Genomic DNA, 13,276 nt, shown 5'->3' with positions numbered 1-13,276 from the left:
GCAGCTCCTGCTGCAGGCACTGGCTGGCCCAGAGGGGACCCGCTGGTCCTTCCAGAGACGTTCCTGGGGCATCAAGGGTGTCTCCAGGCATCTTGTAGCTGAACAGAGTTGTAGTAGAAACCCCAGTAACTGCCTCTTCTCTTGCTATAACTGATGCCAAGAGAAGATCCTCCAGGGAGATGAGTGAGAGAGCAAAGCATATGTAGTGCTGCATCCTTCACTGTGTTTTTCCCTCAGGGATTTTTCCTTCTTCCTTAGGATGTAGTAAGCAAAAGACCTGGTCGGAAGGAATGTCTTAGCAGTTATCAGCAAGCTGGCATGCATTGGAAAAGAAAGGTACTCGCTATTGCAGAAACTGTAAGCAGGAGCAGCTGTATCACATAACTCGGTATAGTTCATGCTAAGAAATTCTTATTTTGTGGGGTTCTTCCTGCATCAGTTTTCTTGTGGTAAAAAATCCCGATCTTCTGAGCCCTTGGGGGAAAAAAAAGACTAGACTAGCTGTTCTTTGTTATTCTCATGCACTTAAGTCAATGTGAATCTGGAAAAATGCAGCCCATTAGAAAAAAGTCTGAGAACAAAGGTTCTGTGTTATTAATCATCACTTTTAATAAAACTGAGATAGAAGTTGTGGCAGTCTGATGGGAAATAAATATGATGGGGGAAAATCCACCTGTGATGAGAAAATCACTGCAGCCAGACTTGACAGTGGAGGCTTCCAGCTTTATGCCTCGGAACTGCTTGGAGACCCTGCAGAGCAATTGCCAGTGTCACAAAGGAGGGGCCACATCTCCTCTTGCTTGTGCAGAAGTCCAGTAAGCCAAAGCTGCCGCTGCAGGGCACGTACAGCTTGTGGCAGGCTCAGCCTTTGAGTCTCCTGGCTCCTGGCAGTGACATGGACCTGCTGCTGGGGAGAGTGGGGAGAGTGCTCACCTCCGAGCGTGGGCTCTGGGGAAAGCACCCAGCTGGGATGGGGCCTGGCATGGGTCAGCCGGGTGGGAAATCAACCCCTGGTTGAGCTGACATCAGGTGTTTCATTTTTGTGCCCAGTTTCAGATTGTGTAAAGCCCCCTCCTTCCTAGATCGGGTCTGCATGTCACATCACCTCAGTGTTCCTTATTTCAGGCCTGAAATACCCTCTTGTGCTATGCCTCCTTTTAACTTTCCACTTCCTCTCCCCTACCCTCCTTTCCCTCCCAGCAGGTGTCCTCAACTTTTGTTGCCAGTCAGGAAAGTAGGACAGCAGCACGGAAGCCTTTCCCTGGCTTCCTCACGGTGCAGCAGGCATCGCTGCTCAGTCGCTGGTGCTTCATCCACGCCGAGCCAACAGCCCTGCAGAGGGCAGGTCCGGAGCTGGAGAGCTTGTGGGGCAGCTGCTGAGAGCAGCCGGTGCCCCCTGCAAGGCTGCTGGTGAGCTGCCACCTTGAGAGGCACCGGGCTTTGGGTTTGCTGCCATGTGGGTTTATGTATAAAGATCTAGAGAAACGATAGAGTAGTAAATAAAAGGAGAAAAGCACAGCCTCTATACATTCCTGCCAGTGGAATTGATGATGGAATCACCAAAGGTGGCTGTTACCCTTACATGAATTGTTCTACACCCAATTTCAGATGGTGCATATGTAAACTGCAGTTTGAGTTAGTCCTCTGAGGTTACACAGTTTCTATATTCATTGCTGGTCAACTCACCATTCACAGCTCGATGGGAGGCTACGTGTGCATCATTAGCACCTGCTGGCTCCTGCTGTAGTGGGGTAGGTACAGGGTGAAGCCGAGTGCTCCATTCAGCGCTGTGCAGAACCTTTAAGGCCGGATATTCTTGTCTGTGCTTCCCGCTGTGGCCTAGAAAAAGTCAACAATGAGGTATTTGATCTCTGGGGCCTTTCTCTGAAATGTATTCCTGTGCTTTCTGAAGCTGTTGAGGCCAATTGGGATAATAAGCTGGGAATCCCAAGGTCGATCCCTCTAACGGGAAGAAGTGTGGGGTCCTCCTGCTTCTCTGCATGAACTCTGTGGGTCCTCAGACCTGCTGGCTTCATTGCATGGCCAGCAAGCAGGGAAGCATGCATAGCGCAAAGAGTGGCTCCTTCACATGCCTCAGAAGAGGTGAACCAAGGGGAAACATTCTGATGGGATTATAGCTGCCTTCGTTAGGGCAGGGAAATGTGTACTATGGCAGGCAAGGGTTTGTCTGCTGGTTGCTTCCTTGAGCTGACACAGCGAGAAGATGGCAGGCTGAGGCACGGAGCTCCTTGCTCCCAGCTCCCTGTGCAGCACTAAAACCAAACCAAAGTGAGACATCACAGACCTGTCATTACGCAGAATGCATCTCCAGTGACAAAAATAATAACTGGTAATTAGCCAGCACTTCCAAAAACACTCTGGGCTGCTGAATAACTGCTGGAAAACACAAATGTGATATGAAGCCTAAGTAATTTGTGGGCAGAGGGGTCGGGGTGAGATTGTGGTAGTGCAAATGGGTTGGGACCTGAGCCTTTTGTCAGTGAACAGCTGTTAGTCTGGCTGGAGATGGCTCATGGTGTAGGTTGGGACCCTAAACCATTAGTTACTGGGGTGCTAGATTCATTAACTTGACTCATGGCATATTTTTATTCAATCATAGTCTGTAGTTATCTCTCCACGTAATTTGCAGAAGGTACAAATTCCTTAGGGATAGTCAGAGCCAGAGAAATATGAGAAAACTCAAATCACATGGGGCAAAAGGGGGGGAGATGAATAGCTGTTGACCAAGGCAGGCTGATAAAATACTGAAATTTAAGCAATATCATTTGCTCAGGTCTAGGTGACTTAAAATCACTCAGACACCTGGTTCTCACTTTGGTTTGCCTGGTTGAAAATGAAAATAGCAATAAACCCCCCAACTTTATGCACACACAAATTATATTGGATAAGTATGCATGGAATAGTAATTTAATATTTTTGGTGTTACAGCTACCTGCAGTACCGTGAATGATCTCATTATGCCATTTCTAAAATACAACAGAAGGGGAAGAGCCTCAGAGCTCTGCAGTGAAAATAGATTTATGGGCAGTGGCCATGTGGGAAGAGTGTTCAGGACTGCCAGGTATGGGAAGAAGATCCATAAACAAAGGTGTTCTGGAGATATTTGAAATAATGAACTGCACAGGAAGAATCAATCAGATGTTCCTGTTTATTCTTTATCATAACACGAGAACAAAGGAATAGTCGATCAAAATGACAAATTTAATATTTTGTTTTATACCAGGCTAATCACAGAATAACGTTGGAGGCTTTTTACAGGTGTGGGTAATGAGAACCTGTCGTGCTGTATTTGTTTTAAAATGAAGCAAGGAGATGAATCCTCCTTGAAAGTACAAATGTGGTCCAAACAGCTTGGCTGCTGGGAGAAGCTTCTGCGACGGGAAGGTGATTCTCCATTTTGCTGTGATTGTTGCACCTTCACATGATGTATTTTTCCCCAGCAGATTTAAAGAGCCTTTTATAGATCACATAAGTCATTGATATGATTCACCATTGCAATTCTTTTATTACCTCAAAATCCTTTTCATTATATGTTATTTTGATTGATCTTGATGAAGTTCTTACTCGTGTTCCCAGAGGGCACAGGCAGTGCATACCCAGCGCAAACCTTCCAGTTAATTGAGCCATTCAACCCCTTTTGCTGTGTGCAAGAGATACTTAGGCTAGGCATTAGTGAGACCATCTATCTCTATTATCAAGACATCTGGTATTTTAAACAGACCTGCTTAATTCCTCATTTTTTTAGCATTTTGCAAAAATAAAGCTATTACTGCTTCACTAGGAAGCTTAACCTCATCCATAAATATCTAAAAAAAAAAAAAAAAAAAAAAAAAGAAAAAAAAAAGCTCTTCTAGTTGTTGCTCTGCAAAGTTTGTTTTTGTTGGCTATAGTAGAAAACTGGGCACTCGAGTTTGTGCTGCTAGTTTTGCGTGATTCTAGCTGGAAACATTTAGTCCCTGGAGTTACCCTCTGTGAGAATAACAGTATGTATTATACAGCAGATATACCACTGCTTGGGAAAAATCACTCCAAAGGCTGCTGCAGCTCTGCAGGATGTTTTCTAGCCTGTAGAATAGTTCTCCAAAGAACTCCCAACTTTGAATCCAGCTATTTATTTGGCATTGACTCAGTTTGGGTTTTTCTTTGATCCAGGCATGATTCAAATAAAACACCTCATAAGCTCTTAGTTAATATTTCTGCTTCTTGTCCAGAGTTGGTGGTGCTCTGTTTTGATACTGAGGATTCACTCTTGGGCTTAAAGCACAGAAGCAATTTCTTGCATGAGCTCAGTGCTGTGGCAGAGAACAGGTGGTGTGGTACCTGATGGGCCAAGCGGGGAGCTGAGCTTTTGTTGAAAGATGCTCATCATTAAATTATTTCTTAAAAGGGAAGCACAGCTCTGGGTCTGCAGGGTTTGTCACCGGATTATGCACCTGTAGCCAACTCCCTAATCAGTTGTGTTTATTTAAATGACTAAATAGCAGCAGAAAGCTGGTTTGGTTTAACTAAACACCGTGGTGATAGGTCAGTGTAGGGCTTACAGCTGGAGGGATGGAGGAACCTTGTCTGGTGTCTGCCAGCCAACCAGCAGCCCTTCTGCAGAAGGGAAGCACAACCTGGGGCTTCTGTGGCCCCGCACCGGGGAGTCCCAGTGCCTGGGGTGGTAACAGCCCCGTGCCAGCAGGGAGGGGAGCTCTGGTTAGGTAGCTGCCGGTGGCAGGGAACCCACATCACCCTTGCAAATGTGTTCTGCTGCTGTTTGAGCTGTTCATCGGTCACCTGCACATGGAAACAAAGCTCCAACTCAATTCAAGTGTTCCTGATGACTCAAGCATGTGGGAGCACTCCATACCTCCTCCACCCTGGCTTCCACAGAACGCCTGTGTGATCAGAGGGCATCCCTTGGTTAGTATGATGGACAAAATCCCATTGAGGTCCTGCCCCTGGGCATGGCTGCACAGTGGCAGCGGGCCCGGCTCCTCCAAGCCCTAGGGCTGCTGCTCGCCCCAGGGCTGGCAGCATGGGGTGGGGAAGGGCCTTGCCTCTCCGTGCTCCCCTGAACATCCTAGCATCCTGCACTACCGGCGTGGTTGAAAAATCTGGTTTTAATTATGTTGCAGCCTTGCGGCTGCGTGTCTTGCTGCCTCAGTGTCCTGGGGTAATGTCATGGAGGAAGAGGATTAGGAAAGGGAAGGATCCTTCCTTTCCTCCCCTACAACCTGCTGTAGTCCCCTATGCAGTACAGAAGAGGCATTGGCAAAAAGCATCCGAATTGATAGGATTACTGAGAAAATCCCCAAAGCAAAAGATGACTGGTATCACAGATATGTTTAAAAAAAAAAAAAGTATACAATGAAAACCATGCGAGATGTTGCTGAGGTTAGGAGCCCTGCATTAAGTTGTTCAGGGGCAGAGTAAACTCTTGAGAGAATTACCCTAAAGTGAAAGAAAATAAAACCCGAGATTACTGCTAAATGCTGAAATTGCTTGGGTGTTTTTTTAATTAAAAAAAAAAAAAAGAAAGGCAAGCGGGGGGGAGAGAGGAGAAGAGAAGCAGAACTAGGGGGAGAGCCTGAGAAAGAGAGGGAGTGCGAGGCCGGGGGAGGGAGAGGGAAGGGGCTGCACACTCAGCTGAGCAGCGGGGAGGAAAGCCTCCACCGGAGGAGTTTGCAGCTTTCCATGCCTGCCAGCCGGGTGCCGGCAGCCAGCAGGTGCTGCCTGGTGCCTCGGAGGATGTGGACTAAAGGCGAGTCGGAGGGACTGCAGACTCTAGGCATTGTGGTGGTGGTGTGCTCCTCTCTGAAACTTTTGCACTACCTCGGGCTAATTGACTTGTCGGATGGTAAGAGAACTTGCAAGTTTTCCGGCTCCTGTTTACTTGTCTTTAAATCTGTTTCAGGGAGGTAAGCGGCAGGCAGGCAGCAGGAAGGGGAGCACTGGTTTCTCGATGTTGTCTTCATCATTATTAAGTCTTTATTAAGATTCAAACAGGCTGCAAGGAGGGAATAAGGCTTGATGTTTTATTGAGGACCTTTGTTTGCTTTCAGTATATTACCATAGCCAGCGAGGATCTGAAGCTGTGATTTTTTTTTTTTTTGCCTTATTACTTTATCTAATTCTCTTGATTAAATGTTTTGTATTTATTATACATTTTTTCTCTCTTGAAAATAAATTTAATGCCAGCATGGAAAAAGGAAAGTCTCTCTTGGGGTAATAGAAGTACAGCTGATAATTAGGTGCATGATTTCATATGGATATCAAGACAAAGTAAACAAACAAGAAAATCTGTTGCGACCTTTGTAAATTTAAGACAAGATGGAAATAAAGATTTTGAATGTCAGGAGAACAAAGAAAACTTTTCTGTATTTGGTGCTGCAAACACTTCAGTAAAGTAACCAGAAACAAAATAACCTGGAGGGAAGTGTTTCTGTTTTCAAGTATTGAGTTGAAAGATTTGATCTCTTCACCTTAGCAATGTGAAACTTTTCCTTAAGGGCTTTTCCCAGGTGAGGAAAGCATTTGTATTTCAACAGTAAAGCGAACTGTGGTGATCATATTATCTAATCGTAAGGGGATGTATGCATCTCTGTCAATTTCAAACGAAAAGACTTCTTAATGAACCAGATGAGATTTTAAAAAATAAAATAAAAAATGGACACACACATGCACCCCAAGTCATTGAGTGTATTCTTGCTTAGATCACTGATAGTGCCAAGTTTGTCCACAAAGTGCAAGCAATGATAAAATACTAGCATAAACTCCCATGTGAGTTTGTTTGGCCATCTATAAAATATGGGTTAGCTAAGGCTGACATCAGATCGAATAAAAGTAGAGGACATATATATATTGAGCATGTTTTGCTGGATAATGGTAAAAGCAAGGAACGCATGTGGAATTTCTATATTGCCTCTGTAAAACCAGTACTGTCACGTAATCCTAGCAGTCCTCCTGCAGGATTAAGGAAAATAGGAAAAGTGGCCTCAATTGGAGTTATTTTATTTAGACTAAGAGGAGATGTAAATTGTCATGTATTTGTTGTTACACATGTGTTGGTATTCCACGGGGCGTTTAGTTTACTCCTAGAGTGACACTGGAGTTAATTACAAATAAATTAAAATATCTGACAGTGACAGCTATTTTCAAATAATAGCAGCAGTACAGCTCAGCTTAAAAATGAGCTGTCAAGTCAAACACTGAAGCAATTGCATTGCTACCTGTTTAACAGCATGAACACTTTTATCCCTTCTTTCTAGATCTAATTACTGTAATTCCAATGTCTGCTCTTTTCAGAGCAATTTTTTTCCCAGAAGGTTCTGCACAGTTTCTCCAGCAAAGTCAAATGCATGACAGGTGAGAAAGTTGTCTGCTCACAGATGAAATGAGCAAAAGTGAGCAAACAGTCCTAAAATATATTCACTGAACAGTTCTGGATGTGCATGTTTGCAGTCATCAGTCAATAATCACTCAACCCATTCAAGTGTAGAACGGTATATAGTATTTTCTTTCAACTCCGTTTGAGGGAGTACCATAATAATTTCTAATACCCATAATACCTGAATTCTGATGGATTATCTGACAGATAGAAGCATTACTCTATAAAACTTGCCAGCTCTGACTTTTTTTTTTTTTTTTTGCTGTAGTTCTTCTTGTTTGAGAAATATCTTGGAGATCCAGATATATTTATTTGGCATTTGTTAAATTATATGATTTTGTTTTTTTCCCCTTCTGACTGTACTTGTACTGAGTATTAATTACATCTGTAAGTAGTAAGGTTAATGTAATGTAAGTGCTTGCTAATGCAGTGTGATTCAAATTTCAATCATCTGAAAATCTCTAAAGGTGATATTAAATTCTCTTCTTCGGTGTGCTGTGATTGGGAAGGTACAGTGGGTGTTTATATTATGCCATAAATATTTCTTATGTCTTTATATTCACTAGAAGCAATCACTGCTTTGATTTATAGAGATCCAGAAATTCCAGGGGCTTTCTTATGCCTGTGTGCAATAGCACTGAAGGGAGCCATTGGAATTGGCTATATTCCTCTTGCTTTTCAGAACCAGTATTATTCTATCTCCTGTAGCCAGAACAGACCTCTGCAAGCATTGTTCCTTTGTATGGCGGGGAGGGAGGGAAAGCTGAGTGCTGATTCTTCATTCATATAACATAAGAAGCAAGACTTAAGGAGAAGAAAATAGTGTAGGTAGTAATTCAGAGAATGTGGAATTTTAGAAGTGGCTGCAGCTGAATGCACGTTTGTTCAGCTCTTTCTCTGACTGTTATGTTCCAGATGTAAGGTTTGGTTCTTGCAAATAGTTCAGGTGATTGACAAACTGGCTGAAACCAGAGGCATTAGTGGCAGTTTTAATTCCAGAGGACAACCTAGAGCTGTGTGCAGCACTTTTTTAAAAATATTAATCCAAGTGAACAGGACGTTCTTTCTTATTTATTCCCCTTCAATTCCTTTGTCCCACCTGAAATGCAGGTGGAGTGAATCTGTTTGAAATTATCCCATAAAACTCAGCCAAACAGAAGAGCCCCAATAAGATCAGACTGTGGCTTGTTGTAAATGTTAATGTTTTCCAGAACTCTTCATTAATGTGTTTCCTATTTGCTTACAACCAAACATTGAAGGCTGGAATCTAGATACAGTTCTAAAACCAAATTTGCTTGACTAAACAGAAGTTGCACAAAGCATGGGGTGGATTTTTTTTGTGATCCAAATAGGTAGAGAAGCACGAAAGATAAATTGTTTTATGCTTATCTGACACTGTTTTGTCTTTTGTGGGCTTTGTTTCTTGGCTGTGTTCTTGCTGCTATCCTGTGCTGGGATAAGGAGCTGCTGCAGTCTCATGAGGTCAGGTCCCAGCTCCTGATGAGTGCACACAGTCACATCCAAAACGGTGGGCCACGAGTCCAAGATGTATGTTCTAAAGTACAGCGAGACATCCACCAATAATTAAAGGTATTACATGCCACCTAGCATGTAACACATCCAGCAACATTTTGTATTGAATCATGCTTGGAGACCAATAACCCTCTCCGTAAAGCAAGAGTAAATTCTGGCTGTACGGTTGTTTTATGGGTTTGGCTTTAACCCAGCTTCTTTGCTGACCATACACCCATCCTTGATGCACTTGAAGCATTAGTAAATCACATTGCTTCAAAAATCATATTTCTTCAAATTAAAAGGATTCAGAGCAAATATGTGCAGTGCTTTTGGACTAGTTCAGTATTGATTCAGTGACACCCACAGCATGGTGCAAAATCCTGCAAATAAGTGGAGTAAAAGATACAGACATATCCCAGCTATGTCTGGGAATAGCCCAAGACAAATCATAGCTGATTCTTGAGGTGCTGTGTGGTTTAACTGTATAGAAAGGTTAAAGCCTCTGAAGAGCAGATCAGTTGGGCATGTGGAGCACACCAGGGTGCCTGCTCCAGCTCCTTGGGCCCAGCCCTACAGAGACAGTCGTTGCCCAGCTGCTACAGGTGCTAGCCAGTCTGCAGTGAGACGGAGCATGTGAAGGAGCAATATTCTTTTGTAAGAGCTCTTGTGAGAGCATGTTCTTTCCTACAGCTTCAGGTGGGAACTTCAGATATGCTTTGAAGAGAGGGAAATAAGGAAGTGATTTGAGCAGGTTGAAAGCTGGAGTCCTTTCAACTCCAAGGCACCCCAGGAAGGTAATGAGCTATGGGGGAAAAGGGGCCAAACCCATCACCTTCAGCATGTTACAGCCTCCACACCATACAATGTTATGTTGCAGCCGAATCAGTGTATTTCTGTATGTCGTACTCGGTGATTCCTTTCCAGTTGTCCTGACTCATCCTGGTGTGCAGGGCCTGGTGCTGGGGGACACTTCTGAAACACCAAATATGTGTCAGTGCTGGCAGAGCTCGAGCAGCACACACTTCATGCAGAAGTCTGGTTCCTTTTGCCATTAGGCCAATTCCTCCATTTCATGCAATTATTTTTACTTCAGAGGGAAATTATTTGCAAACTATTCAAAGGGCTGAAATGAGAGGGGTTATAAAAATGCTACTTGTTGTTAAGGTGCATCTCTTCTGATGTGCAGGGTAGCAGACACCTGAGCTTCTGCACAGCATCCTGCAGCCCCAGTTACTCCTGCTGCGGGATCCTGTTCCTGCTGGCCTCCTGGATGTAGCTTCTGCCCTGTCCCTGCCCACCAATGTTAATTGCCAGGTTTCCCTAAATAGGGCACGAGATGACAGTGCTGGCTGGGTCATGCTTCTTACAAATTCTGTATCTCATGTGTTTTTCTGTACTGTGTTCTACTATAGCACTTTCTTACCTCAACATGTGTTGGTTTTTTTTTGTTTGTTTTTGTTTTGTTTTGTTTTTTCCCAGTCATGGAAGTTACAACACAAATTCAAAACTTGTATTCAAAGGTAAAAGAGAGCAGAAACTCAATGAAAACAAAGTTCCTGAGAAGTGACCTGCATTGCTTCGTGTACCTGCCTTCCTGGCAGGGCCCTGCAATATGTTTTTATAGGCAAAACAGAAACCTATAACACTTCTAAATGTAATGTTGTTTGTATTTTAAGGAAAAAATGGTTAGGCTTGAGGATTGCTTGGTCACACTTCTGAATACCCTAGTTAGTTGTATAATAAAACTGAATGCGTTGTGATGTACCACTGAAGTGAGACTTCTCCTGCCTGCTCAGGTGGGGCTGGCCCTGCAGGATCCCTGCTCTTAATTGAAATTCTGTATTTTTAAGGACTGCTCTTGGCCTAGTGAAGTGGCAATTTTGTGAACAGCTCTCTACTGACTCTGATAGAAAGCATGTGTAGTTTGATCTGGGATAGTGATGTTGATTTTGTTATTACTCGGTAAAGTTTCATCTTGCTCTTACATACGTGGTCATCCATGTGCCAGGTGCTGAGTCCTTTAGTGGCATACGTGAAGTCATGTAAGTAGTTACGTTACAGGACTCTGTAGCTCTACCATGAGACATCTGTTGACAAGGCCACCGTGGGTTGTTTCCCACCCCTATGAAGAGTGTTGAGGGTGCAGCAGATCCCTTCTTGGTCCCATCCACTTGTAGCAGCATGAATTTCAATATTTTTACATAAGCCCCACGTGAGCTCTGGCAGTGTACATAACCAGGCCCTTATCTTCATGAGTCATTTTTTTTTCCATGTTTATGACAATGTAGGGAAGTGAATTAGTCTGGTAGATCAGAATTTTGGGCTACAGATCTTTCTGCAAATATTAAATTGCAGTATCTCCACTGGGTCTTGTAGTGTGTTTGTTTTGTTTTAAATAAGATGGTCTGAGTTTATGTAATGATTCACTGCTCAGTTGGAAATGATGAGACCTTATTTCTCAGGTATAGCAGTAAAATACCTTTTTTTTTGGGGGGGGGGGGGGGGGGGGGGGGGGAAGGGGAAGGGAAAGAAGTGGATTATCCATTTCAGAACCTCAGTTTTCCATTGTCAGGGATATATTATGATAGCGTTGCCTGTCTTTGCATAGTCATACTGTGTTTGCACACAGTCAGCTAACTTGCCTATGTCGATAACTGGCCGGACCAAGTCCCGCAGCATGAAGGGAAGGAGTCAGCAGTCACCAAATGCCCCAAGTGCTGCTGCTGAGCTTTAGTGCTTTTGAGCATGGTCTTGCTTCGTGAGGTTATTACTCACATCTGTATGGGGAAATGACATACACCCAGGAGCAGACAGAGCCAGGGGTATGCAGCCAAAATTAACTTCACAATTCCTGGTTTTCTGATGTTTTGTGTTCTCCTTGTGTAGGATTATGACCAAGTAAATCTGGGGAAGCATATATGTGCATTTATAATCCCTGAGTTTTTACAAAGTTATCCTGACTAATCATTATGTTTCCTATAGTGAAATCTCTGAATTTATTGCAACACTTCCAGCTTTCAAGGTTTCATCTCTCACATAATTAGCTGGCCCTGAGACTTCATTATCTAGTCTGTGGCAGGAGCTCTCGTGAAGGCTGGGAGCCCTGTGTACAGCCTGAGCCGTAGGCTCCCGGTTGGAGACATTGTTTGCTCCACATTGTCTTCTGATTTCCCTTCAGCACCTGCTGGTGCCGAAGGACCCTCTCCAGATCAACTCCTGACACTTGCCTCTGATGTTCAGGGGCTTTCCTCTCAGCGTCAGCTCTGCTAAGGAGAAGGTTTGTCATAGTGGATTAATTGCAGTCATTGCGCTCCCTGAGGAACTTGAGTTGTTCATGCCATTGCTGTGTTAACACCGAGGCAATTAGTGTCTGGTACTCTTTCAGACAGGCAATTCAAATCTTTTAACTCTGAAGGATTCGTTCTAGCAGCAGTGATTCTGCCTCAACCATCGGGATGCATGGAGTGATGCAGTTAGTAGCTGTAATTACTCATGGCTGCATTTGGAAGAGCACATTGTGCTACTCCGCTGTTTGTGCGCTGATGTTTGTTGTAGTTGCCCTGCTGATAACCTTCCTGTTGAAACAGAAATTTCTTAATCATTTATATTCATGTTACAGTAATGCTTCATGTTTGCCTGCTCCCCAAACTGTTTGCTGTTGGGTCTGTGAGTAAACCCACTGTGTGTGTGTGTATCTGTAAGCTTTGTCTTCCTGGCTTCACAGCTCCCCTCTGCTCTGCGTGCAGCGCTCCTCCAGCTCTGCATCTAGGTTAGGTACGTGTAGTTCCTGTTGCTCCTGCAGCTGCTGCTACATCTGGTTCCTTGCCCTTGCAGGGTTTTGTCTGCCGACACCCTTGCAGTGTGCTGGGGTTGTGGAGCTCTCTATTGGCTGTCTGTGTCCCCCTGGAATACAGCACTGCCTTAAAGAAAACTATCTTGTGTCCCTGTCCCTCTGCTTTTTGTGAGAAGGCTGTAAGTGTCACTGCTGTACAGAGGCTGGGACCAGACCAGAGGTTCTGCTCTTCTGGACTCTCCGCCCTGGGGCAGCGCCACCCTCCCAGCTTAGCCCTAAAGCCTCGCTTACTTGGATTCCTGTGTTCTTTAGCGTGTAGTCTGGTTCAGAGACTTCCCTGCAGGTGTTTGGGGTCTCCTTGCTTGTTTTAGTTAGTGAGAAAAAAACAAATCATTCACTTAAGCACTTCCTTTCCAAATTAAAGGTTCACCTCAGTAGGTATAAATACCCCACAAGCACCCCATAACTTGCACAGGCACAGAAGCTGCAACTCTCTTTGAAGCATTGTACCTACCTGGTCAGAGCTAAAGCTGTGGGTTTTAGGATTGCTGGGCAGGGAGAAGCTGTGATGGGAC

At 44.2% G+C, this 13,276-nt stretch overlaps 1 protein-coding gene across 15 annotated transcripts in view; it reads left to right on the top strand.

Moving 5' to 3' along the window:
• The window catches only part of KCNIP1 (potassium voltage-gated channel interacting protein 1), a 364,985-nt gene that overhangs the window by 309,544 nt on the left and 42,165 nt on the right, over positions 1 to 13,276 (top strand). Inside the window, exon 1 of one of the 15 annotated variants that reach the window (XM_068698193.1) lies at positions 5,696 to 5,863. The exons of the other annotated variants lie outside the window; for them this stretch is intronic. Coding sequence (XP_068554294.1) covers positions 5,701 to 5,863 — 163 coding nt within the window. The 5' untranslated portion in view covers positions 5,696 to 5,700. Of the gene's footprint in view, positions 1 to 5,695; positions 5,864 to 13,276 lie in introns of those variants that run through there. 15 annotated transcript variants of the gene reach the window in all.

The sequence above is a fragment of the Anas acuta genome, chromosome 14, assembly GCF_963932015.1.
Source record: "Anas acuta chromosome 14, bAnaAcu1.1, whole genome shotgun sequence".
Taxonomy (NCBI): domain Eukaryota; kingdom Metazoa; phylum Chordata; class Aves; order Anseriformes; family Anatidae; genus Anas; species Anas acuta.
This window is presented reverse-complemented; position numbering and strand designations above follow the sequence as displayed.